We start from the raw sequence: 27,838 nt of genomic DNA on the forward strand, positions 1-27,838 counted from the left end.
TAGTGAACACTGTGAATAAAATATCCAAAAAACATTTGTTCGATCACACTTTTTTTTGCAATTTTTCCACACTTGAAATTTTTTTGCTGTTTTCCAGTACACTATATGGTAAAACTTATGGTTTCATTTAAAAGTACAACTTGTCCCCCAAAAAACAAGCCCTCATATGGCAAAATTGACGGAAAAATAAAAATGGTAACGGCTCTCGGAAGAAGGGGAGCAAAAAACAAAAACACAAAAATGCAAAAACGGAAAGTGCCTCGGGGTTGAAGGGGTTAAAATGTTTCAACCCCAGATTTCCAATTTACACAAAGGGAATTGGTAAAAAAAAGGCCTCATAAAAGGTGTTACACAATTTCTCCTGAAAGTGGCAATACCCCACATGTGACTGTACAGTACTGTTTGGCCACACCACAGGGCTCGAGAGAGAATTAGCGCCATTTGATTTTTGAAGCACAGATTTTCTTAGAATAGTTTGTGGACTCCATTTGCAGAGCCCCTAAGTGTCAGAACAGAAGAAACCTCCTTAAGTGACCACATTTTGGAAATTACACACCTCTGTGAATTCATCTATGGGTTTAGTGACGATTTAGTCTCAAGAAAACACCCATGGTTTCAAACGCAGTGAATATTGCAAAATTAAAAATTGCAAATAAGCCCTTGTCGTGCCCAGTACATTGCAGTGCTCGTACATTGTTTCCAGCTCGTGTTTCTGGAAACCTGCACCCCATAAATTAAGTGTGCTCTCCTCACTACAACAATGACAAATATTTGGACTAACTGTGGTTTATTCTTTGCATCAGTGTGGTTACAGAGACACCAGATTTATAAATTTTATGTTTGGCTGCTATTAGACACTTTTTTTTTACAAATGAAAAATTAGCATCAACATATATTGAGCTCAATAGTTTTTCTAGATATCTGCCGACAGAGCTATGAGGTCTTGTTTTTTGCGGAATGAGTTGACGTTTCCATTTGTACTATTTTCTGGCATATATCATTTTTGGATCGTTTTATATTCTCATTTTTAGGAGGTAGAATGAGCATGAAACAGCAATTCAGGAATAGTTTTGATGACCTCCGGGTCACACGACAATACCCAGCTCCCCTGTGATCGTGTCACGGGGAGCCAGAGAGGTAAGAGAAGGAGCGCACTTTTTCTCTCCAACTTCTATGTGCCGCGATTGCGATTGATCGTGGCCATTAGAAGATAGCAAAGGCTTATCCAATCGGGTCTCCGGTCAAAACTACTGTTCTGCTCCGGAAACAAGGTGATTGCGGCACAAAGGTGCTCACGATCCCCTCCCTGATGACGGACCATAATTAAATGTCAGCACTGTACAAAGCCTAGCAAGCACTGATGCGGACGGGAATAGGTTAAGCTGCAGATATACATAATATAAAAATGTTAAGTATTTTATATACATGCTTAGTATATTTGTGTATTATTTAGATAATTGCTTTTCAATAATTTTTTAATAACCATTTAGTGCTGTAAATTGTTGTTTTTTTTTCCTCTTGTTGATGTGTGACGTTACAAGAAAAAATATTATAGTCAAGTAACATTGTCAATAAAAATGATTTAAAAAAAATAAGAAAATTTCTATTTCTCTGTGTGAGTTCTCTGATGTCTAGTAAGATTTGCTTTCCGACTAAAATATTTCCCACATTCAAAACATGAAAATGGCTTCTCCCCAGTGTGATGTCTCTGATGGGTAACAAGTTTGGATTTCTCACTATAACTATTCCCACATTCAGAACAAGAATACGGCTTCACTCCTGTGTGCAGCCTCTGATGTATAACAAGATTTGTTTTTTGATTATAACATTTCCCACATTCTGAACATAAAAATGGCTTCTCCCCTGTGTGAATTTTATAATGTGCAACCAAATATACTTCCTTTTTAAAAAATTTCCCACATTCAGAACATGAAAATGGCTTGTCACAAGTGTGAGTTTGCTGATGTCTAACTAGATCTGATTTCTCACAAAAACATTTCCCACATTCTGAACATGAAAATAGCTTCTCCCCTGTGTGAGTTTTCTGATGTCGAACAAGATGAGTTTTCTGATTAAAACATTTCCCACATTCTGAACATGAATATTGCTTTTCCCCAGTGTGAGTTCGCTGATGTCTAACTAGATCTGATTTCTCACTAAAACTTTTCCCACATTCTGAACATAAAAATGGCTTCTCCCCTGTGTGAGTTTTATAATGTGCAATCAAATATTCTTTCATTTTAAACAATTTCCCACATTCAGAACAAGAAAATGGCTTGTCACAAGCGTGAGTTCGCTGATGTCTAACAATATCTGAATTCTCACTAAAACATTTCCCACATTCTAAACATGAAAATGGCTTCTCCCCTGTGTGAGTTTTCTGATGACTAACAAGATGTATTTTCTGATTAAAACATTTCCCACATTCTGAACATGAAAATGGCTTCTCCCCTGTGTGAGTTTTCTGATGTCGAACAAGATGAGTTTTCTGATTAAAACATTTCCCACATTCTGAACATGAATATTGCTTTTCCCCAGTGTGAGTTCGCTGATGTCTAACTAGATCTGATTTCTCACTAAAACTTTTCCCACATTCAGAACATAAAAATGGCTTCTCCCCTGTGTGAGTTTTATAATGTGCAATCAAATATTCTTTCATTTTAAACAATTTCCCACATTCAGAACAAGAAAATGGCTTCTCTGTGTGAGTTTTCTGATGACTAACAAGATGTGTTTTCTGATTAAAACATTTCCCACACTGTGAACATGAAAATGGCTTCTCCCCTGTGTGAGTTTTCTGATGTCTAACAAGATTTGTTTTCGAAATAAAGTATTTTCCACATTCTGAACATGAAAATGGATTTTCACCAGAGTGAATTCTTTGATGTGTAACAAGTTTCGATTTCTTGCTATAACGTTTCCCACATTCTGAACAAGAATACGGCTTCTCCCCTGTGTGCAGCCTGTGATGTATAACAAGATTTGTTCTCCGAGTAAAACATTTCCCACATTCAGAACATGAAAATGGCTTCTTTCCTGTGTGACTTCTTTGATGTGTAACAAGACGTGATTTTTTTGTAAAACATTCCCCACATTCTGCACATAAAAATGGTTTCTCCTGTATGAGAGCTATTTCATATTCATCAGCCTTTTGGTGACTTTTATTCTGTGTATCAATCTTTGAAGAAGCAGAAGAAAGGACCTGTTGAAAAGGATCAGTTGATAGCTTTCCTCTGAGAAGGACTGGAGGTCCTGGTATAACGCCACGGACTTCACATGCATCTAGTGTAATACTATCATCTCCTGTAACATCTGAATATATCAGATGTCCATCTGAGCTCCTGGCACAGTCATCTGCTGAGAATAAAATAGATTTTATTTCAGTAGGATTGTCTTCAAAGTATATTAAGCTCACTATATTATTTTGTAACACTTCCATATAAATGAATGTTCAATTCAATTATCACCTAACACAGGTGACCAAAAAGCAAAGACTAACATACTATGATTGTAAGCCACCTAGTTGTGTGCTTTCAATTTTTTACTAATGTTGAAAAAAAAAACTGTTAACAAGACTAGGATTTTGTATTTCTTTACATAGTTGTAAGAAAAGGATATAAGAAAGCAGAACAAGTCCTTTATAATTTTTTGTATCAGTAATAGTCCTTTACTGATCATTTTTGTTTTGGTTCTTTCGTAGATGGATTGAAGGAAACCTACTCCTCAGTACGAAAATATAAAAAAATCACTAAGAAGTATGCGACCAATATATTGTAGTCAATAAATTTGGTGTAATTGAGTTTAATTGTGACTTCTATTCATTTTGTGGTCACTACTCACCTGACCGGTTGGTTATCTGTAGGAATCTCCTCTTTACACCGCTCATCACCCCTCACATAAGTCTCTGTAGTATTAACATGGGTCAGATCTTCACCCTGAAACAGATATTGTAAAAGTCACAGACACATGAAAACGTAGTATGACAACCAAAACTGATGTGTTAGCTGTAGTTATCAGAGAGCTGCAGGTCTCCTCTATAATCCAACCTGTTGACTCCTAATTCTAACCAGCAGTCTCTATAACCAGAATATTGTGAGAAGATCCAGACATCTAATGTTTATTATCAGCGTTATTCTCTCATCGCCACCAAGTATAAACCATACACTGAATGGCCCCATTATTAGACATCCATCTAGTAGCATGAAGGGTTTTATTTGGCCTTCAGACCCTCAGTAATTCTTTGCGTCATAGATTGCACTATGAAGAAATACATAATGAAGAATATTAGCCCACGACGTCAGGATTGCTCTTTTGCCCAATGAAATGTAGTTTTCCTATTCAGACAAGAATTGGTACTGTGGTTATAGCCCATCTGCGGATGATCAACGAGTGTAGACACAAAGACTGACGGCACTCCTTAACATGCTGTGTGAACAGGTGCAGAACTGAACATGACATATAATGACAAAAAAAAGACAGTTGCACTCTGAAATGATAAAGCATGCAAACCATGAATGCAAGAATATAGACATGCATTACTGCTAAAGGAAAAACTTGAGATATGTAACATACAAAATGGCCATTTCCATATCTGCCCAGTAGCCATATGAAGGCACCTCTCATTAAACTGGGTACCTACACTGAACTGAAGCCTCTCTCTGGGTTTAAAAACCTCGATGTGTATGGACGAGCAGGAACCTGCTATAGAGAATATCTTTTTGTCTAGGTTATGGGGGGGGTCATGCCTGCTGACCTGTGCACCCCTCCCCTATTAGCCACAGGTGATTTGATTCCCTATACCAGGGACCTACTTACCCTTATATATGGAGGTTTTTAAACCCAGTGAGAGTCTTCAGTTCAGTGTACATTCCCAGTATTATGAGATTGCCTTGATGTGTCTTCTAAGCAGATATAGAAATGGACATTTGCGTATGCTAAATATCTCACTTTTTCATTAGATTTCCTTTAGCAGTAAAGCATGTTTGTATTCTTACATTCATGGTTTGCATGCTTTAGAATTTTATTTTTTTTTCAAAAAGGTTTATTGAAAAAGAGAAAATATCATACAAAATCAAGTATAAGTAATTCTGTAACATAGTGGCATATTTTCAGTTTGTGCATGAGTACTTCCACATAATCGAGGAAATAAAAACAAATCGCAATAAGAGATCAAATACACACAATCTCCACGTGGATTTTGGTAATGAGTCAATGAACATAAGAACGTTGATTTCTGAAGCACTAAATTTAGATTCATAAAAAAACTGGAAAGAGAAAAGAATGTTAAGAAAAAGCAAAGAAGAATTCAAATGAGAGAAAAGACAGATCAGAAAAAGAAAGAGAAGAGAAGGGGGGACAGAAGGGGGGGCAGGGAAGGAGGGACTTGGGGTCTCCCTTGGAACACAACCGGTTTAAGGAGGTCTACACTCCACCTATCAGCACGAACCGAGCAAAAATTAAGCGATTGGTTCCTAAGAGGAAAGGATGACCTCGAAATCAGCGGATTCTCTAAATAGAAGCCACGGCGTCCAACAGCTGAAAAACTTGCTCAGCTGGAGCTCAGAGTGGGAGGATAGTTTCTCCATCCTGCAAATATGGTCCATGTCCGCCAACCACTCCAGAATCGTCGGGGTTACGCCCAACTTCCACTTTCTCGGGATGATTGCTCTGGTCGCGGCAACAAAATAACGGAGAAGACCTTGCTTTATCTTTTTGAGAGCTCTGGGAATCATGGACAAGAGACCGATCTGTGGAGAGCATGTGATTGTCAGCCCTGTTATGTGGTTATGAATTTGGAAAACTTTATGCCACAATTCCTGAATTATCGGGCAGGACCACCAGATATGTAGCATGGATCCCTCAGCAGCATTACATCTCCAACAAGTGTCAGGGACGGTCGGGAAGATTTTGTGTAGCTCCTTCGGACACCTATACCAACGGGAAATGATCTTAAAGTTTTTTTCCTGCACTTTACAAGGCAAGGGAAGCCTATGTACACACATATAAGCTTTTGCCCAATCCAGGTCAGAGGAAGCACTCCCCAGATCTTTCTCCCAGGATTTCATATACCAGACTGGATTCGAATCGATTGGGGTCAATCAAATGGAGTAAACCTGGGAAATTACGTGGGATGGAGATTCTAGTTGGATCAAAAGGGATTCAAAGTTGGTACAGACCCTGGGAGGTCGGAAGCTGAGTGAGCAGAGGAGATGAACGATTGCAACTGCAAATACATAAACCACTGGATTTGTTGATCAGGGAAGGCGGCTCGGAAATGCTATAAGGTTGGCAGAGAAGGCGCTCCTAATAGGGTATCGCCAACCCTAGGCCTCTGGGAAGAAGACCAGATCATAAACCTGTCCACACCAACAGCCGGCGGGAAGTCGGGATCAAAAAGTGGTGTCAGGGGGCCCCATGCTTCAGACAGATTAAAATGAGCATTAGTTCTGTCCCAAATGATGAGTAGGTCCCTTGTCAGAGGGAAGTTCAAAATGCTCTTAGGTCTTCTATGTTTCGCGATCCAGGGCAAGGAGGTCAAGGTCCAATTTAAAAGATTAGCTTCAATATCCACCCACTGCTTCGTCTCGGCCCCATGAAACCAATCTACTACTCTGGTGAGGATAGCTGATGTATGATATAAGCGAAAATCTGGAAGTCCTGTGGAAATCTGGAAGCCCCTTTTGTCTTACGTCTCGTCAAGTATTTAAAGGCCAGTCGGGGTTTACTTTTTTTCCATACAAAAGCTGTCGTGATCCGTTGAAGATGGGCAAAGAAGAATCTGGGTACGGCTATAGGAACTGCTTGAAAAAGGAAAAGGAGGTTGGGGAGGACATCCATTTTTAAAACGTTGATACGTCCAAACCAGGACAGAGCCCGCAAATTGTAAGCTTGAAGATCGGCGTCAATGCGCTGCAGTAGTGGTTTATAGTTCAAATTAAATAGATGTGAAGGGTCTGGCGTTAGATAAGTCCCTAGATATTTCAGAGCAGTGGCACACCATTTAAAGAGAAAGGCTTCTTGCAGAGAGGATTTATGTTTAGCGGGAAGGGTGATATTTAGGATTTCCGATTTAGAGGTATTAACCTTGAAATTACTAACCACGGCATACCGCTCAAACTCCTTCAGGATAGATGGGAGAGATGTTTCAGGGTTCACGATGTAGCGGAGGAGGTCATCAGCATATAGGGCCAGTTTGAGTTTTTTTACCTATGCAGATCCCATGAATATCAGGGTTTTTCCTGATGGCTATGGCTAGATGTTCCATGACCAATGCATACAGAAGGGGGGACAGAGGACATCCTTGTTGAGTCCCATTTCTGATATTGAATGAGTTGGAAAAAATTCCATTACACCGAATCTTGGCTGTAGGGAGAGTATACAATGCTAGACCCTTTTCTCTAAAGCTTGGACCGAAACCTGCCCGCTCAAGCACACGCCCAAGGAATGGCCAACTGACCCTATCAAAGGCCTTCTCTGCATCTACTGACAACAAACAGGCTGGTGTCTTTAGCTTCAACATTTGGGAGATAACAAGGATCGATTTAATAGTATTGTCTCTAGCCTCTCTGCCAGGTAAGAAAGCCTACCTGGTCATTGTGTATCAATAGCGGCAGAGAAGGACTCAGTCTGTTAGCCAGAAGTTTAGCAAACAGCTTCACGTCCACATTTATTAGCGATATAGGGCGATAGCTTGAGCAGAGCAAGGGGTCGCTTTAGAATTTAAGGATGCAACTGTATTTTTCTTTTTGTGACCAACGATTGTATTCAGACACGTTGGTTAGATACCAGTGCTATATTCAGATGCAATTCCCGATTTTTTCTACAACTAGTTGTCTATGTTTTCAAGATGCTCTTTGGATGTTTTTAGTCCATCACAACTTTCTCCTATACCGTAGATACCATTACATGTCAAAACCCCAGGAGCAGAGGTCACACTTAAAAATTTTAGAGTGGCTATAAAGATTAAAGTTATGTATCACCCTGCACCAGGGAAACCATACCAGGAACCACACATTTCAGTGGAATACAATCTCAACGCAGTCGACAACTTCAACAACGGCCAATGCCACATTCGGGAGAGTACGTAGGAATGTTTGGGAGTAGATGAGACTCAGCATTACCACTAGGCTGAAGATCTACAGCGTGGTGGTCCTTACCTAGACTATATACAGTCGGCAGGTGTCATGCTTGGTATGTGGAAGTACCACGCGTATGGCGACAGGGAATTTAAACCCTCTGTCTAGAGAAGGGTGAGATGGTGACCCCTGAACAAACCTTCCGCTGTCCCCTGGCTCCCCTGACCACCCTAGATAGGTTCTGCCCCTATACACTGAGCAGGATACTTAGCCCTGGCTGATTCTGAACTGGGCCCTGGATAAAGAACGAATGGGATGAGCGCTTAGTCAACCTTACTAAGTTCTAAGGAAGACACAGGGAGTACAAACAGGGGGAAGTGAGCAAATAACTTGTCTCCAAGAAGACTCTGGGAGAGAAACAGCATCAAAATAACAATGTTATGTATCCAAGACCTTGCATCCTATACAATCTTTGTATGCAAGCTGACTTGCATAATCCAATATAATGGCAGTGTGTGGAGGAAAGGCAATTCCGGCAGCTAAATAGGAAAGGGTTCTTTATAGTTAGAGCAGTCAGATTGTGGATTGCCCTACTACAAAAAGGTAGTAATGGCAATCTCTATAACATCTTTTAAAAAGGGCTGGATGATTTCCTCAGTACGCACAACATTGTCGGTTATAGATGATTTAATGACAAAAATGTATAATTGGATCCTCCCACTCTGAGCTCCAACTGAGCAAGTTTTTCAGCTCTTGGACGCCATGGCTTCTATTTTGAGAATGGATCACCCTCCCCCAGCTCCAGCAGCTCTGATTGGAGAGACCGGCCTGGTGACCGATCTCTCCAATCACCGTGGACCTGGGGCCGGAGACCGCCCCCGTCAGCTTCACTTGTCGGTCCTGCAGAGCAGCACGCCAGCACAGTGAGTGTATACAGTGCAATGGCAGGGCGACAAGCTCTGGTTCCATGCTGTTATGTGACCGGAGCATGGGACCCGGAAGTTGCCGCGCTGCCATTGTACTGTATGAAACCGGCGAAAAGCCTCCCGATCTGCCGCCGCCCTCCTTCATCTGCCACCGTTCTCCCCGATCGGCTGCCCGCACCCCCCTCCTCGTGATCGGCTGCCCGCTTCCCCCTCCTCGTGATCGGCTGCCCGCCCCCTCCCGTCACCCCCGTGATGTGCGCTCCCTCCCCTGTCACCCCCATGATGTGCGCTCCCACACCTGTCACCCCCGTGATGTGCGCTCCCACACCTGTCACCCCCGTGATGTGCGCTCCCACACCTGTCACCCCCGTGATGTGCGCTCCCTCCCCTGTCACCCCCGTGATGTGCGCTCCCTCCCCTGTCACCCCCGTGATGTGCGCTCCCTCCCCTGTCACCCCCGTGATGTGCGCTCCCTCCCGTCACCCCCGTGATGTGCGCTCCCTCCCCTGTCACCCCCGTGATGTGCGCTCCCTCACCTGTCACCCCCGTGATGTGCGCTCCCTCACCTGTCACCCCCGTGATGTGCGCTCCCTCACCTGTCACCCCCGTGATGTGCGCTCCCTCACCTGTCACCCCCATGATGTGCGCTCCCTCACCTGTCACCCCCGTGATGTGCGCTCCCTCACCTGTCACCCCCGTGATCTGCTGCCCACTCTCCGCTCACCTGTCCATCCTGTAAGGTAACTATCCCCAATCTCACCTCCTACTCCCACTCCCCTTACCCCACATCTCCCTATCCTCCGCCGCTCCTGTATCCACTGCGCCCTCTCCCATCCGCCGCCACCCTATCCGAGCCGCCGCCGTCTCACATTCATAGATGCTCCCTTTTTATGCCGCTGCCCCCCCATCTGCCGCTGTTCTGATCTATCCTGTAAGTATTGATCGTGGCTCTTTTTTAACTATCCGCAATCGCATCTCCCACTCCCACCCCCTCCTCCCCCACCTGCTTGCCGCCAAGTGCTGATCAGGTACGTAATTGTTGCTCGAGTTTTTGCTTTTTTTTGTGCACCCCAAATTAAAAAAAAAAGACAAAACTTGAACAATTAGGTACCTGATCAGCAATCGTCCTACAGACGTACTCGACTTTGGACAGGACTTTTTTTCCATCCCACCTAGTCCCCCCCCTTTTTGCAGAACATCCGTACGTGACCCCTGATTATTTTTTTTATGCCATGGGGGTCTAGTTTCCAAAATGGGGTCACATGTGGGGGAGCTCCACTGTTTCGGCACCTCAGGGGGGTCTCCAAACACAACATGGAATACGCTAATTCTCCCAGACAATTTTGCAAATGAAAAGTCAAATGACGCTCCTTGCATTCCGACCCCTGCTGTGTACCCAAACATTTGATTTCTACCACATATGAGGTATCTGTGTACTCAGCAGAAATTGCACCATACATTTTAAGATGCAATCTTTCCTGATACCCTTGTGAAAAAAAAAAGCTACCTGGTTGAAGTAACAATTTCGTGGTAAATTTTTTTTTTATTATTTTCACGGCTCAACGTTATTAATTTTTGTGAAGTCTCCAGAGGTTCAAAGTGCTCAATAAACATCTAGATAAATTCCATGAGGGGTCTAGTTTCCAAAATGGGGTGACATGTGGGGGAGCTCCACTGTTTGGCACCTCAATGTAGAACTGGTGGAGGAAGGTTGAACTAGATGGACCTAGGTCTTTTTTCAACCTAAGTAACTATGTAACTATGTAAGGGGCTCTCCAAACGCAACATGGTGCGGCTAACGATTTCAGCTAATTTTCTGTTCAAAAAGTGAAATGACGCTCCTTCCCTTCCAAGTCCTGCCGTGCGCCCAAACAGTGGTTTTTTTGCCACATATGAGGTATCTGCGTGCTCAGAAGAAATTGCCCAACAAATTTTGGGGGTTCATTTAATCCTGCTACCCTTGTGAATATGCAATATTTGAAGCTAAATTAACATTTTTGTAGCAAAATGTTCATTTTTTCCTTCCACATTGCTTTAGTTACTGTAAAGCACCTGAAGGGTTAATAACCTTCTTGAATGTGGTTTTGAGTAGCCTGAGGGGTGCCGTTTTTGGAATGGTGTCACTTTTGGGTGTTTTGTGTCACGTAGACTTTTCAAAATCGCTTCAAATATGATGTGGTCCCTAAAAAAAGTGGCTTTGTAAATTTTGTTGTAAAAATGAGAAATTGTTCATAAACTTTGAACCCCTATAACTTCCTTAATTTTTTTTTTTCCCAAAATTGTTCTGATGTAAAGTAGATATGTGGGAAATGTTATTTATAAATTTTGTGTCATATGTCTCGTTGGTTTTAGAGCATAAAAATTAAAAGTTTGAAAATTACAAAATTTTCGTGAAATTTCCGTTTTTTTCACAAAGAAACGCAAAAAATATCGGCCTAAATTTACCACTAACATGAAGCCCAATATGTCACAAAAAAAACAATCTCTGAATCACCGGGATCCGTTGAAGTGTTCCAGAGTTATAACCTCAAAGTGACACTGGTCAAAATTGCAAAAAGTGGCCTGGTCTTTAGGGCCAAAATAGGCTTGGGGCTGAAGGGGTTAAGCACCATTTACTTGGGCCTGTTCCGCTTTTATTTATGGACCCTGGTCTGGCATTGTGAGGGTTAGTTCTGACATTGTCCTAGTGTATGTGGCGTTTGCTGCACATGCTGGGACCTGGGCTACCATTATTCGCGGTTGCCTCTCCTTGCAAACGTGGAAACGGTTTCTGAAATGTTAAAAGGTAAATGTGTTGCTTTAATATGATTCTAATGAATTTTTGGGGCCGCTTGGCACAATGGAAATATGAAATATTGAGTAGGACCCCCCTATTGAGATTTGCCGTGGCATGGCAGGGTGGATCAAAAGGTTGTTACATTTTTTGCTAAAAATCTCATTTTTGCATTGCAGTACAGTTGGAATTATTTGTGAATTTACACTATTTTTCACATGCCATTTTTCAAGCAGTGCTGGCTCCCCCTCCTTCTGATGAAAATATGCCACTATGATATAGAGTTACTTATACTTGATTTTTTTATGATATTTTCTCTTTTTCAATAAACATTTTTGAAAGAAAAAAATTGTATAATTGGTGGAAAGAGACTGAACCTCTTATCTATCCAAAAATTGTATGAATAAAAACATTATCTTTCCCTGCAATAAGTATGCTTGCACACAGATCCTTCGATCGAAAAATGAAAACGTTACTACATACTGTATATACTGCAAAACATGTCAAATTAAATATATAGGTTCTACAATAAGGAAAACAAAAAAAACGGATAACGGAACATATTACTAATATTAAAAATAAAAATTCTGGATATTCTGGATATTCAGGTGCATGCAAACACTTTGTGGAGAAACATAAGGCTACATGTGCACGCTGCGTTTTTTGCTGCGTTTTTGGATCCAGTTTTGTTGTCAGAACTTTCTGACATTTGACTTCCCAGCAAAGTCTATGAGAAGTCAGATTTGCTGTGCGCACATTGCAGTTTGTCAGCGTTTTATTTGTCAAACGTTTGTGACAAAAAAATTGCAGCAGGTTCATTCTTCCTGCGTTTTTATCAACATTTGTCACAAAAACGCATGTTGTGAAAAACGCACCGAAAACGCAGCAAAAACGCACCTACAATTACAAGCATTTTTTGTGACATTTCCAGGCTCTCTCTGACAACGTGCAGTTTTAGCTGCAGTTTGTGAACACAAAAAGATGCAGCGTGCGCATGTAGCCTTAAAGGGAACCTGTCATCAGAAATTTGGCTTTCAACCTAAATGTTTCCCCCTCTGCAGCTCCTGGGCTGCATTCTAGTAAGGTTTCTGTACTTTTTGGGCCCCCTTTTAAACCAAAATAAATACTTTATAAAGCTATACCTTTTGGTATGAAAATCTTGTAAATTCTCCATGGGGGCGGACCGTCTGTGTCCGTTGCTGTCCCTTACGCCGTCCCCCCCATGCTCCAAATCATCCCTCAGGATGCCGCCCACTGCGCCCGAGGTCCCGTGCACGCCAGGACACCTGGTGACGTGGTCGCAGGCACGAGAGTATGGGCAGTAGAGATGAGCGAACCGGTCCCGGTTCGGCTCGAGGCGGTTCGCCGAACGGGGGGTCTGGCTCGAGTTCGGCTCGTCGAACGTTCGACGAACCGAACTCGAGCCCATAGGAAACAATGGCAGGCAATCACAAACACAGTAAAACACCTAGAAAACACCCTCAAAGGTGTCCAAAAGGTGACAAACAACTCACAACACAACACAAACACATGGGAAAGTGACAAGGACATGTACTCATGCGAAAACAAAACAGCTGGACAAGGAAAAAGAGGAGGACACACAGATATAGGCATGGCACGCCCTTCTAAAGTCATGTAAAACACCGCAAGGTGACTCCAAGCGGAGTCTCCCTTTTTTCCAAAAATTGGGCCCCACACACCCACCCCTTCAGTGGCAGCAGTTGTGCCCCAGTTGTACACTTCACAGCTAGATTTGCATCAAGCACATTCAAAAATACGCCATTCTTATCCGTCCCCAGGATGACACCGGGGTAGGTAGCAAAGTCTTTCCTGATCCCAGCTCTGTTCATCTTGGCTTCTTTTAAAAACACAGCAAGCAAGGGTTACTCCAAGCGGAGTCTCCCTTTTTTCCAAAAATTGGGCCACACAGACACCCACCCCATCAGTGGCAGCACTTGGGCCCTAGTTGCAAACAGGATGTTTTGATTTGCATCAAGCACATTCAAAAATACGCTATTCTTAGCCGTCCCCAGGATGACACTGGGGTAGGTAGCAAAGTCTTTGCTGACCCATGACTTGTTCATCTTGGCTTCTTTTAAAAACAATGTAAGCAAGGGTTACTCCAAGCGGAGTCTCCCCTTTTTTCCAAAAATTGGGCCCCACACACACCCACCCATTCAGTGGCAGCAGTTGTGCCCCAGTTGTACACTTCACAGCTAGATTTGCATCAAGCACATTCAAAAATACGCCATTCTTATCCGTCCCCAGGATGACACCGGGGTAGGTAGCAAAGTCTTTCCTGATCCCAGCTCTGTTCATCTTGGCTTCTTTTAAAAACACAGCAAGCAAGGGTTACTCCAAGCGGAGTCTCCCTTTTTTCCAAAAATTGGGCCACACAGACACCCACCACATCAGTGGCAGCACTTGGGCCCTAGTTGCAAACAGGATGTTTTGATTTGCATCAAGCACATTCAAAAATACGCTATTCTTAGCCGTCCCCAGGATGACACCGGGGTAGGTAGCAAAGTCTTTCCTGATCCCAGCTCTGTTCATCTTGGCTTCTTTTAAAAACACAGCAAGCAAGGGTTACTCCAAGCGGAGTCTCCCTTTTTTCCAAAAATTGGGCCACACAGACACCCACCCCATCAGTGGCAGCACTTGGGCCCTAGTTGCAAACAGGATGTTTTGATTTGCATCAAGCACATTCAAAAATACGCTATTCTTATCCGTCCCCAGGATGACACCGGGGTAGGTAGCAAAGTCTTTCCTGATCCCAGCTCTGTTCATCTTGGCTTCTTTTAAAAACACAGCAAGCAAGGGTTACTCCAAGCGGAGTCTCCCTTTTTTCCAAAAATTGGGCCACACAGACACCCACCCCATCAGTGGCAGCACTTGGGCCCTAGTTGCAAACAGGATGTTTTGATTTGCATCAAGCACATTCAAAAATACGCTATTCTTAGCCGTCCCCAGGATGACACTGGGGTAGGTAGCAAAGTCTTTGCTGACCCATGACTTGTTCATCTTGGCTTCTTTTAAAAACAATGTAAGCAAGGGTTACTCCAAGCGGAGTCTCCCCTTTTTTCCAAAAATTGGGCCCCACACACACCCACCCATTCAGTGGCAGCAGTTGTGCCCCAGTTGTACACTTCACAGCTAGATTTGCATCAAGCACATTCAAAAATACGCCATTCTTATCCGTCCCCAGGATGACACCGGGGTAGGTAGCAAAGTCTTTCCTGATCCCAGCTCTGTTCATCTTGGCTTCTTTTAAAAACACAGCAAGCAAGGGTTACTCCAAGCGGAGTCTCCCTTTTTTCCAAAAATTGGGCCACACAGACACCCACCCCATCAGTGGCAGCACTTCGGCCCTAGTTGCAAACAGGATGTTTTGATTTGCATCAAGCACATTCAAAAATACGCTATTCTTAGCCGTCCCCAGGATGACACCGGGGTAGGTAGCAAAGTCTTTCCTGATCCCAGCTCTGTTCATCTTGGCTTCTTTTAAAAACACAGCAAGCAAGGGTTACTCCAAGCGGAGTCTCCCTTTTTTCCAAAAATTGGGCCACACAGACACCCACCCCATCAGTGGCAGCACTTGGGCCCTAGTTGCAAACAGGATGTTTTGATTTGCATCAAGCACATTCAAAAATACGCTATTCTTAGCCGTCCCCAGGATGACACTGGGGTAGGTAGCAAAGTCTTTGCTGACCCATGACTTGTTCATCTTGGCTTCTTTTAAAAACAATGTAAGCAAGGGTTACTCCAAGCGGAGTCTCCCCTTTTTTCCAAAAATTGGGCCCCACACACACCCACCCATTCAGTGGCAGCAGTTGTGCCCCAGTTGTACACTTCACAGCTAGATTTGCATCAAGCACATTCAAAAATACGCCATTCTTATCCGTCCCCAGGATGACACCGGGGTAGGTAGCAAAGTCTTTCCTGATCCCAGCTCTGTTCATCTTGGCTTCTTTTAAAAACACAGCAAGCAAGGGTTACTCCAAGCGGAGTCTCCCTTTTTTCCAAAAATTGGGCCACACAGACACCCACCCCATCAGTGGCAGCACTTCGGCCCTAGTTGCAAACAGGATGTTTTGATTTGCATCAAGCACATTCAAAAATACGCTATTCTTAGCCGTCCCCAGGATGACACCGGGGTAGGTAGCAAAGTCTTTCCTGATCCCAGCTCTGTTCATCTTGGCTTCTTTTAAAAACACAGCAAGCAAGGGTTACTCCAAGCGGAGTCTCCCTTTTTTCCAAAAATTGGGCCACACAGACACCCACCCCATCAGTGGCAGCACTTGGGCCCTAGTTGCAAACAGGATGTTTTGATTTGCATCAAGCACATTCAAAAATACGCTATTCTTAGCCGTCCCCAGGATGACACCGGGGTAGGTAGCAAAGTCTTTCCTGATCCCAGCTCTGTTCATCTTGGCTTCTTTTAAAAACACAGCAAGCAAGGGTTACTCCAAGCGGAGTCTCCCTTTTTTCCAAAAATTGGGCCACACAGACACCCACCACATCAGTGGCAGCACTTGGGCCCTAGTTGCAAACAGGATGTTTTGATTTGCATCAAGCACATTCCAAATCCACAAGCATTTACTCTCCCCAGGATGACACAGGGGTAGTAAATTCCTTCTGGATCCATGACTTGTTCATTTTGATGAACGTCAGTCTGTCCACATTGTCACTGGACAGACGCGTGCGCTTATCTGTCAGCACACACCCAGCAGCACTGAATACACGTTCAGAGACAACGCTGGCAGCTGGACACGACAAAATCTCCAAGGCGTAACTGGAGAGCTCTGGCCATTTTTCTATGTTTGAAGCCCAAAAGGAGCAAGGCTCCAGTTGCACAGTCATGGCATCGATGTTCATTTGGAGATACTCCTGTATCATCCTCTCCAGCCGTTGAGTATGTGTCAGACTTGTTGTCTCTGGTGGCCTTGCAAAAGAGGGTCTAAAAAAATTATGAAAAGATTCCATAAAATTGCTGTTACCGGCACCAGAAAAGGTCCTACTGGTACGGGTAGACTGTTGAAGATGACGAGACCGTCCCATGTTTGTCAAGTTACAACTGGGAGATTCACTCCCTGCACCTGCACGGTTGTTTGGTGGAAAAGCCGAGCTAAGATCTAGTAACAGCTTCTGCTGATACTCCTGCATACGTGCGTCCCTTTCTATGGCTGGAATTATGTCACAAAATTTGGACTTGTACCGGGGATCTAATAGTGTGGCAATCCAGTAGTCATCATCACTTCTAATTTTGACAATACGACTGTCATGTTGGAGGTAGTGCAACAAAAAGGCACTCATGTGTCTTGCGCAGCCATGCGGACCAAGTCCATGCTGTGTTTGTGGCATAGAGGTGCTACCCGTTCTTTCTTCCTCTGACATCTGACCCCAACCTCTTTCAACTGAAATTTGACCAAGGTCTCCCTCATCCGCTGAGTCTTCCATGTCCATGGACAGTTCGTCCTCCATTTCTTCATGTTCTCCTGCACCTTGCTCAACATTTCGCCTGCTACTATGCGCCCTTGTCGATCCCTGTCCCCCATGGTCCCATGCCTGCTGCGTTGGTGATGATGAACGTCTGGACCTTCGTGATGTTGTTGTCCCTTGCGCATATGAATCCTCCTGTAGTTCCTCCCCTTCATGTTGTCCCACCCCCTGACTCCGAATAGTGTTTAGCGTGTGCTCCAGCATGTAAATGACTGGAATCGTCATGCTGATAATGGCATTGTCAGAGCTAAACATATTCGTCGCCATGTCGAAACTGTGCAGAAGGGTGCATAGGTCCTTGATCTGAGACCACTCCATCAGGGTGATCTGCCCCACCTCTGCATCTCGTTGGCCCAGGCTATACGTCATGACGTATTGCACCAGGGCTCTGCGGTGCTGCCACAGTCGCTGTAACATGTGGAGAGTTGAATTCCAGCGTGTCGCCACATCGCATTTCAGGCGATGAACCGGCAGGCCGAAAGACTTCTGGAGCGATGCAAGTCGCTCTGCTGCGGCGCTTGAACGGCGGAAGTGAGCTGACAGTTTTCGTGCCCTGTTCAGAAGGCCATCTAGGCCGGGATAGTGTGTTAAAAATTGCTGCACGACAAGGTTCAACACGTGAGCCATACAAGGTACGTGTGTCACCTTGCCCAGGCGAAGTGCCGCACCCAGGTTTGCAGCATTGTCGCACACGGCCTTACCAGGCTGCAGTTTGAGTGGAGACAACCATTTATTAAACTCGGACCGCAAAGCTGACCACAACTCCTCAGCTGTGTGACTCTTATTACCAAGACATGTCAAGCTAAAGACCGCCTGATGCCGTTGCGCTCTGCTGCCAGCATAGTAATGAGGGGTGCGTGATTCCTTCTGCGCAGTGAGAACGCTGGTGGCCTGACCAGGCAGGCTTGGGGCGGAGGTGGAGGACCCAGATGAGGTGGAGGATGCAGAAGCAGTGGCGGAACTTGGACAGACAGAGGATTGACACACAAGTCGTGGGGACGGCAAGACTTGTGCAGCAGACCCTTCACCATCTATCACCATAGTTACCCAGTGCCCAGTCAGCGACATGTAACGTCCCTGTCCATGCTTACTGGTCCAAGTATCGGTGGTGAAATGCACCCGTTCACACACAGAGTTTCTCAAGGAAGCGGTGATGTTGTGTGCGACATGCTGGTGTAGCGCGGGCACACCTTTCTTAGAGAAGTAGTGGCGACTAGGCATCTGGTACTGGGGCACAGCGACAGACATAAGGTCTCTAAAATCCTGTGTGTCCACTAGGCGGAAAGGCAGCATTTCGGTAGCCAACAGCTTACAGAGGGATAGAGTCAACCTCTTAGCTTTGTCATGGGTCGGAGGAAGTGGCCTTTTGTTTGACCACATCTGAGGGACAGAGATCTGGCTGCTGTGTGTAGACGGTGTTGAGTAGGGTGTCCCTTGAAAAATGCAGGTTTGTGAGGAAAGTGCAGGCGGAGACATGATGTTGCCTTCATCCAACGTTGGTGCTATCGATGTCTGAGAGAGCTGTACACACTCACTTGTTTCCCCTTCCAAACCAACTGACGACCTTACAAGCAAACTGCCTGTTGCGGTTACAGTGGTGGAAGTTTTGCGTGGAAAAACAGGTGTGGCAGCTGTCCCCACAGTCCTAGAAGATGAAGAGCGCGCGGATGCAGTGGAAGGGGCGGGCGGTGGATGGTTCGCTCCACTAGGCCGCATTGCAGCACGGTGAGCTTCCCACCGGGACTTATGATATTTAGTCATGTGACGATTCATGGAAGAAGTTGTCAAACTGCTGAGGTTTTGACCTCTACTAACAGAATCATGACAAATGTTACATATCACATGAGTTGGGCGATCTTTTTCGATGTGAAAAAAGGACCAGGCTAGGCAAGGCTTAGAGGCCATGCGACCTGTTGATCCACCCCGAATAATGCTCATAGGCAGAGTGGTGGCTGAGGATGCAGTTGTAGACGTGCTACCAGTGCTCCGACTCTGTCCAGGAAGGCGCAAGGTAACTTCGTCGTCGGTTGCATCCTCCTCCACCGCCTCTGTTGACCTCCTCGAGTGCCTGACTGGGGGTTGACAGTAGGTGGGATCTAGAACGTCATCATCAATTGTTGTGTTTGCACTCCCCTCCCCCTCAGACCGAGCCTCTTCTTGCCCTGAACGAATATTTAAGTTGTCATCCCAATCGGGTATCTGCGTCTCATCTTCATCAGTATGTTCCTCATTGTCTATAACCACAGGTGTTACAGTTTGTGACAAAGGGTCAACATTATGCTCAGAAACTTGGTCCTCACGGCCTGAATCTGAGTCACAAAGGTTCTGGGCATCACTGCAGACCATTTCCTGTTCTGTACTCACTGTAGCTTGGGAGCAGACCTCTGATTCCCAGGCTATAGTGTGACTGAACAGCTCTGCAGACTCAGCCATCTCAGTTCCACCATACTGTGCAGGGCTGATGGAGACTTCAGAGCTGGGAGAAAGCAAGTTTGATTGGGATGACAACTCAGAGGACTGGTGTTTTTTGGATGCGGTACTTGAAGTGGCAGAGAGGGCACTTGTTGGACCACTTGAGATCCATTCAAGCATTTTCCTTTTTTGCCCATCATCTACCTTTGTTCCTGTTGTTCGTGTCCGTAACAAAGGGAGCACATCGGATTGTCCACGGTAAGTAGTAGACATCTTACTTTTGCTGGTAGATGGTCTATCTTCAGCAGATGATAATGGAGCTTTGCCACCTTCCCCACGGACAAAACCTTTTTTGCCTTTTACACCACGCCTCTTCCCCTTTCCACCAGCATCTGTCATTTTGCCACTCATGTTGATTGCGACAAGATTGTGGACTGAAAATGTGGTAGTAAAAATTGAGAGGTGGTGAAGATTGCAGTGGTGGTCTAGCTTTATTAACAGCAGAATAATAAAGAATAAATATCCCTGACAATGCAACTTAGTTATAATTAGTTGGAGTGTGCAACGCAGGCAGACGTGCTGCAAATGTCTTTGCACTAGTGGGACTATAGCAAAGTCCAATAGCCACGTATAGGATGCCACTAGGTACACTGAGTGTTTGCTAGTATAATGGCTTGGTTAGAATGAGTTGTAGTGTGCAACGCAGGCAGACGCGCTCTGCAAATGTCTTTGCACTAGTGGGACTATAGCAAAGTCCAATAGCCACGTATAGGATGCCACTAGGTACACTGAGTGTTTGCTAGTATAATGGCTTGGTTAGAATGAGTTGTAGTGTGCAACGCAGGCAGACGCGCTCTGCAAATGTCTTTGCACTAGTGGGACTATAGCAAAGTCCAATAGCCACGTATAGGATGCCACTAGGTACACTGAGTGTTTGCTAGTATAATGGCTTGGTTAGAATGAGTTGTAGTGTGCAACGCAGGCAGACGCGCTCTGCAAATGTCTTTGCACTAGTGGGACTATAGCAAAGTCCAATAGCCACGTATAGGATGCCACTAGGTACACTGAGTGTTTGCTAGTATAATGGCTTGGTTAGAATGAGTTGTAGTGTGCAACGCAGGCAGACGCGCTCTGCAAATGTCTTTGCACTAGTGGGACTATAGCAAAGTCCAATAGCCACGTATAGGATGCCACTAGGTACACTGAGTGTTTGCTAGTATAATGGCTTGGTTAGAATGAGTTGTAGTGTGCAACGCAGGCAGACGCGCTCTGCAAATGTCTTTGCACTAGTGGGACTATAGCAAAGTCCAATAGCCACGTATAGGATGCCACTAGGTACACTGAGTGTTTGCTAGTATAATGGCTTGGTTAGAATGAGTTGTAGTGTGCAACGCAGGCAGACGCGCTCTGCAAATGTCTTTGCACTAGTGGGACTATAGCAAAGTCCAATAGCCACGTATAGGATGCCACTAGGTACACTGAGTGTTTGCTAGTATAATGGCTTGGTTAGAATGAGTTGTAGTGTGCAACGCAGGCAGACGCGCTCTGCAAATGTCTTTGCACTAGTGGGACTATAGCAAAGTCCAATAGCCACGTATAGGATGCCACTAGGTACACTGAGTGTTTGCTAGTATAATGGCTTGGTTAGAATGAGTTGTAGTGTGCAACGCAGGCAGACGCGCTCTGCAAATGTCTTTGCACTAGTGGGACTATAGCAAAGTCCAATAGCCACGTATAGGATGCCACTAGGTACACTGAGTGTTTGCTAGTATAATGGCTTGGTTAGAATGAGTTGTAGTGTGCAACGCAGGCAGACGCGCTCTGCAAATGTCTTTGCACTAGTGGGACTATAGCAAAGTCCAATAGCCACGTATAGGATGCCACTAGGTACACTGAGTGTTTGCTAGTATAATGGCTTGGTTATAATGAGTTGTAGTGTGCAACGCAGGCAGACGCGCTCTGCAAATGTCTTTGCACTAGTGGGACTATAGCAAAGTCCAATAGCCACGTATAGGATGCCACTAGGTACACTGAGTGTTTGCTAGTATAATGGCTTGGTTAGAATGAGTTGTAGTGTGCAACGCAGGCAGACGCGCTCTGCAAATGTCTTTGCACTAGTGGGACTATAGCAAAGTCCAATAGCCACGTATAGGATGCCACTAGGTACACTGAGTGTTTGCTAGTATAATGGCTTGGTTAGAATGAGTTGTAGTGTGCAACGCAGGCAGACGCGCTCTGCAAATGTCTTTGCACTAGTGGGACTATAGCAAAGTCCAATAGCCACGTATAGGATGCCACTAGGTACACTGAGTGTTTGCTAGTATAATGGCTTGGTTAGAATGAGTTGTAGTGTGCAACGCAGGCAGACGCGCTCTGCAAATGTCTTTGCACTAGTGGGACTATAGCAAAGTCCAATAGCCACGTATAGGATGCCACTAGGTACACTGAGTGTTTGCTAGTATAATGGCTTGGTTAGAATGAGTTGTAGTGTGCAACGCAGGCAGACGCGCTCTGCAAATGTCTTTGCACTAGTGGGACTATAGCAAAGTCCAATAGCCACGTATAGGATGCCACTAGGTACACTGAGTGTTTGCTAGTATAATGGCTTGGTTAGAATGAGTTGTAGTGTGCAACGCAGGCAGACGCGCTCTGCAAATGTCTTTGCACTAGTGGGACTATAGCAAAGTCCAATAGCCACGTATAGGATGCCACTAGGTACACTGAGTGTTTGCTAGTATAATGGCTTGGTTAGAATGAGTTGTAGTGTGCAACGCAGGCAGACGCGCTCTGCAAATGTCTTTGCACTAGTGGGACTATAGCAAAGTCCAATAGCCACGTATAGGATGCCACTAGGTACACTGAGTGTTTGCTAGTATAATGGCTTGGTTAGAATGAGTTGTAGTGTGCAACGCAGGCAGACGCGCTCTGCAAATGTCTTTGCACTAGTGGGACTATAGCAAAGTCCAATAGCCACGTATAGGATGCCACTAGGTACACTGAGTGTTTGCTAGTATAATGGCTTGGTTAGAATGAGTTGTAGTGTGCAACGCAGGCAGACGCGCTCTGCAAATGTCTTTGCACTAGTGGGACTATAGCAAAGTCCAATAGCCACGTATAGGATGCCACTAGGTACACTGAGTGTTTGCTAGTATAATGGCTTGGTTAGAATGAGTTGTAGTGTGCAACGCAGGCAGACGCGCTCTGCAAATGTCTTTGCACTAGTGGGACTATAGCAAAGTCCAATAGCCACGTATAGGATGCCACTAGGTACACTGAGTGTTTGCTAGTATAATGGCTTGGTTAGAATGAGTTGTAGTGTGCAACGCAGGCAGACGCGCTCTGCAAATGTCTTTGCACTAGTGGGACTATAGCAAAGTCCAATAGCCACGTATAGGATGCCACTAGGTACACTGAGTGTTTGCTAGTATAATGGCTTGGTTAGAATGAGTTGTAGTGTGCAACGCAGGCAGACGCGCTCTGCAAATGTCTTTGCACTAGTGGGACTATAGCAAAGTCCAATAGCCACGTATAGGATGCCACTAGGTACACTGAGTGTTTGCTAGTATAATGGCTTAGTTATCAGTTGGAGTGTGCAGAGGACAAGAGGGTACAGTGGCAGGATTGTGGTGCTCTGGGTAGAGGAATGGAAGACTGCCTTTCTATTCCCTCCTAATGGTGAAATGCAGGTAGGAAATCCCTGACCTGGGCTACACAGACGCTGTTGCTGTTTGCAGGACCTGTCACCTATGGCTCTCTGACCCTGCCGGTTGGAGCCCTTAAAAGGACTGCTATAAAGTGCTCTCCCTAAGCTGTCTAACGCTGTGTATGCAGCGCATACAGCTGTATCGGCTATAGGACTCAGGAAGACGGAGCTGCGACAGTGATGTCTGACACCAAAGACGCAGAAGGCAGATAATGGCGTCCGTGAAGAAAATGTCCGGTTTTATAATGCAGGGACATGTGACATGCAGATCCTATCACACATGCCGTTGCTTCTCTGGCTCAAAGTCCACTTAGCTGTGTGTGTGTCTGGGATTGGCTGACATGCTGGCCCGCCCCACAAGACGCGCGCACTTAGGGAAGGAAGACAAGAAAAAAAAAAAAAAATGGCGATCGCCATTATAGAAACAGCAGTGATCTGAAGGCGCTGTTCACGCACACTATACACTGAAATGTGATAATAGTTTGATTCACAGAGTGACTTACACTATTACAGCAGAAACCAAGCTATGATTTAGCTGTTTTTTGGCTGCTAGAACCGTTCTCGAACGTTTCTAGAACTACCGAGCTTTTGCAAAAAGCTCGAGTTCTAGTTCGATCTAGAACATGCCCCAAAATCACTCGAGCCGCGAACTGGAGAACCACGAACCACGAACCGCGCTCAACTCTAATGGGCAGCGCTGTGATTGCATCGCAAGTGCCTGCCCATACTCTCGTGGCCGCGCTCTCCTCTTCCCCTGTGGTGGCCTGCTCCGCTCCTCCCATCTATTTCCTGCTGCAGGGTACGATGGGAAGGAGGTGACGTCTGGTCATTTGGCCGGCAGAACGCTGGAGGAAGAGGGGAAAGTGCAGTCACGAGGTTATGGGCGGCACTTGCTGATGACACTCACAGCGCCGCCCATAACCTCATGCCCGCGCAAAGCGTCACCAGTGGTCACACGTGCACGCAGTGCACGGCACCGCTACAGTCGCACAGCGCATGCGCGGGACCACGGGCTCCCAGGGGCGGCGTCCCGAGGTTTGAAATTCAGCGTTCGGGGGCGGCGTAAATCGGCAGGAGGACAGCAACGGACGCCAGGCAGCCCTCCCCCATGGATAATTTTCAAAATTTGCATACGAAAAGGTACAAGTTTATAAAGTATTTATTTTGGTATAAAAGGGGCCAGAAAAACTACAGGAACCTTGCTAGAATGCAGCCCAGGAGCTGCAGAGGGGGAAACTTTTAGGTTTACAGGTAAATTTCAGATGACAGGTTCCCTTTAAGTGAGCTGCATAATTTCATGGTATAGAGAAAATGGATACTCTGATTAGAGGGGGGAGATATACGAAAAAAACTTTTGTTAAGAGAACTATATTGGATTATACAATTGGATACAAAATACCCTAAGGGAATGAATTATAGGAATGACACATTATATTTGTATTGACTTGCTTGTAGGAACTCATGGAGTGATATGTGCATTAATTGCTAACAGATGTTTATACGATCATTGGTTGTTGAATTAGTGTTTTTAAACCTTGGGTTGTAGTGATTTTGTATCTCAGTGACTAAGGGCACGTTTGCCTGAAACATATTGAAACTATCATTTCAACCATCATGATGTTTTAAAATAACCAAATAAAAGATGAAGATTTTAATTAAGGGACTCGCCACTTTATCCTTTTCTCTCGAGAAGCTTTGGAGTCTAAGCTGTGGCTGGAGACCCAGAAAAATAAGCGGACTACATAATTTAAAGGGAACCTGTCATCAGAAATTTAGCTTTAAACCTAAAAGTTTCCCCCTCTGCAGCTCCTGGGCTGCATTCTAGCAATGTTCCTGTCCTTTTTGTGCTCCCTTTGAAACCAAATTAAACACTTTATAAAGTTGTACCTTTTTCTTTGCAATTCTGGTAAATTCTCCATGGGGGTGGGCTCTCTTGCGTTCGTTGCTGTCCCTCCTGCAGATTGACGCCATCCGCCATTGCTCCATTTCATATCTCAGGACGCCACCCACTGCGCCCGAGGTCCAGTGCACGAGAGGACCGCTGGTGACGTGGTCGCAGGCACGAGATTATGGGCGGCGCTGTGATTGCATCGCAAGTGCCCGCCCATAATTTCGAGACCGCGATCTCCCCTCTGCCTTCAGTGTTCTGCGCAAGCGCTGGAAGATGACCCGACGTCACCTACACCTACTAACCTGTGCTGTGCTGCTCCGCTCCTCCCATCTATTTCCTGCTGCAGGGCAGGATGGGAAGTAGGTGACGTCAGGTCATCCTCCAGCACTTGTGCAGAACGCTGGAGGCAGAGGGGAGATCGCGGTCACGAGATTATGGGCGGGCACTTGCGATGCAATCACAGCGCCGCCCATAATCTCGTGCCTGCGACCACGTCACCAGCGGTCCTCGCGTGCATGGGACCTCGGGCGCAGTGGGCGACGTCCTGAGATATGAAATGGAGCAATGGGGGACGGCGTCAATCTGCAGGAGGAACAGCAACGGACACCAGAGAGCCTGCCCCCATGGATAATTTACAAGAATTGCAGACAAAAGGTACAACTTTAAAAGAAGGGAATTTTGTTTACTTACTGTAAATTCCTTTTCTTCTAGCTCCTATTGGGAGACCCAGACAATTGGGTGTATAGCTTCTGCCTCCGGAGGCCACACAAAGTATTACACTTTAAAAAGTGTAACCCCTCCCCTCTGCCTATACACCCTCCCGTGCATCACGGGCTCCTCAGTTTTGGTGCAAAAGCAGGAAGGAGAAAACTTATAAATTGGTCTAGGGTAAATTCAATCCGAAGGATGTTCGGAGAACTGAAAACCATGAACCAAAAGAACAATTCAACATGAACAACATGTGTACACTAAAGAACAACCAGCCCGAAGGGCACAGGGGCGGGTGCTGGGTCTCCCAATAGGAGCTAGAAGAAAAGGAATTTACGGTAAGTAAACAAAATTCCCTTCTTTGTCGCTCCATTGGGAGACCCAGACAATTGGGACGTCCAAAAGCAGTCCCTGGGTGGGTAAAAGAATACCTCGATAAAAAGAGCCGAAACGGCCCCCTCTTACAGGTGGGCAACCGGCGCCTGAAGGACTCGCCTACCTAGACTGCCGTCTGCCGAAGCATAGGTATGCACTTGATAGTGTTTCGTGAAAGTGTGCAGACTAGACCACGTAGCCGCCTGACACAACTGCTGAGCCGTAGCCCGGTGCCGCAATGCCCAGCACGCACCCACGGCTCTGGTAGAATGGGCTTTCAGCCCTGAAGGAAGCGGAAGCCCAGAAGAACGGTAGGCTTCGAGAATCGGTTCCTTGATCCACCGAGCCAAGGTTGACTTGGAAGCCTGCGAACCCTTACGCTGGCCAGCGACAAGGACAAAGAGCGCATCTGAACGACGCAGGGGCGCCGTGCGAGACACGTAGAGTCGGAGTGCTCTCACCAGATCTAAGGAGTGCAAATCCTTTTCACATTGGTGAATTGGATTATGGCACAATGAAGGTAAGGAGATATCCTGATTGAGATGAAAAGGAGATACCACCTTAGGGAGAAATTCCGGGACAGGACGCAGAACCACCTTATCCTGGTGAAACACCAGGAAGGGGGCTTTGCATGACAGCGCTGCAAGCTCAGACACTCTCCGGAGTGATGTAACTGCCACTAGAAATACCACCTTCTGCGAAAGACGTGATAAAGAGACATCCCGCAGCGGCTCGAAAGGTGGTTTCTGAAGAGCCGTTAGCACCCTGTTAAGGTCCCAGGGTTCCAGCGGACGCTTGTAAGGTGGGACTATGTGGCAAACTCCCTGCAGGAACGTGCGGACCTGCGGAAGCCTGGCTAGGCGCTTTTGAAAAATACAGAGAGCGCCGATACTTGTCCCTTGAGAGAGCCGAGTGACAACCCCTTGTCCATTCCGGATTGAAGGAATGAAAGAAAAGTGGGTAAGGCAAACGGCCATGGAGTAAAACCATTATCAGAGCACCAGGATAAGAAGATTTGCCAAGACCTGTAATAGATCTTGGCGGACGTTGGTTTCCTGGCCTGTCTCATGGTGGCAATGACATCCTGAGATAACCCTGAAGACGCTAAGAGCCAGGACTCAATGGCCACACAGTCAGGTTGAGGGCCACAGAATTCAGATGGAAAAACGGCCCTTGTGACAGCAAGTCTGGGCGGTCTGGAAGCGCCCACGGTTGACCCACCGTGAGATGCCACAGATCCAGGTACCACGACCGCCTCGGCCAGTCTGGAGCGACGAGGATGGCGCGACGGCAGTCGGACCTGATCTTGCGTAACACTCTGGGCAGCATTGCCAGAGGAGGAAACACATAAGGCAGTCGAAACTGCGACCAATCGTGAACTAACGCGTCCGCCGCCAGAGCTCTGTGATCTTGAGACCGAGCCATGAATGCCGGGACTTTGTTGTTGTGCCGTGACGCCATGAGATCGACGTCCGG

General features: G+C 45.7%; 1 protein-coding gene across 3 annotated transcripts in view; it reads right to left on the minus strand.

The window, feature by feature from the left end:
• Positions 1-1,565: 1,565 nt before the first annotated feature.
• LOC142312040 (uncharacterized) overlaps positions 1,566-27,838 on the minus strand; it is a 94,039-nt gene continuing 67,766 nt past the window's right edge. Inside the window, exons 2-3 of one of the 3 annotated variants that reach the window (XM_075350914.1) lie at positions 3,841-3,935; positions 1,566-3,354 (exon numbers count right to left, since the gene is read on the minus strand). In XM_075350914.1, coding sequence (XP_075207029.1) covers positions 1,604-3,354; positions 3,841-3,886 — 1,797 coding nt within the window. In that variant the 5' untranslated portion in view covers positions 3,887-3,935 and the 3' untranslated portion in view covers positions 1,566-1,603. Of the gene's footprint in view, positions 3,358-3,840; positions 3,936-27,838 lie in introns of all 3 variants that reach the window. The other 2 variants (XM_075350913.1, XM_075350915.1) reach the window with 2 other exon arrangements.

This window comes from Anomaloglossus baeobatrachus, chromosome 5 (genome assembly GCF_048569485.1).
Source record: "Anomaloglossus baeobatrachus isolate aAnoBae1 chromosome 5, aAnoBae1.hap1, whole genome shotgun sequence".
In the NCBI taxonomy this organism is placed as follows: Eukaryota; Metazoa; Chordata; class Amphibia; order Anura; family Aromobatidae; genus Anomaloglossus; species Anomaloglossus baeobatrachus.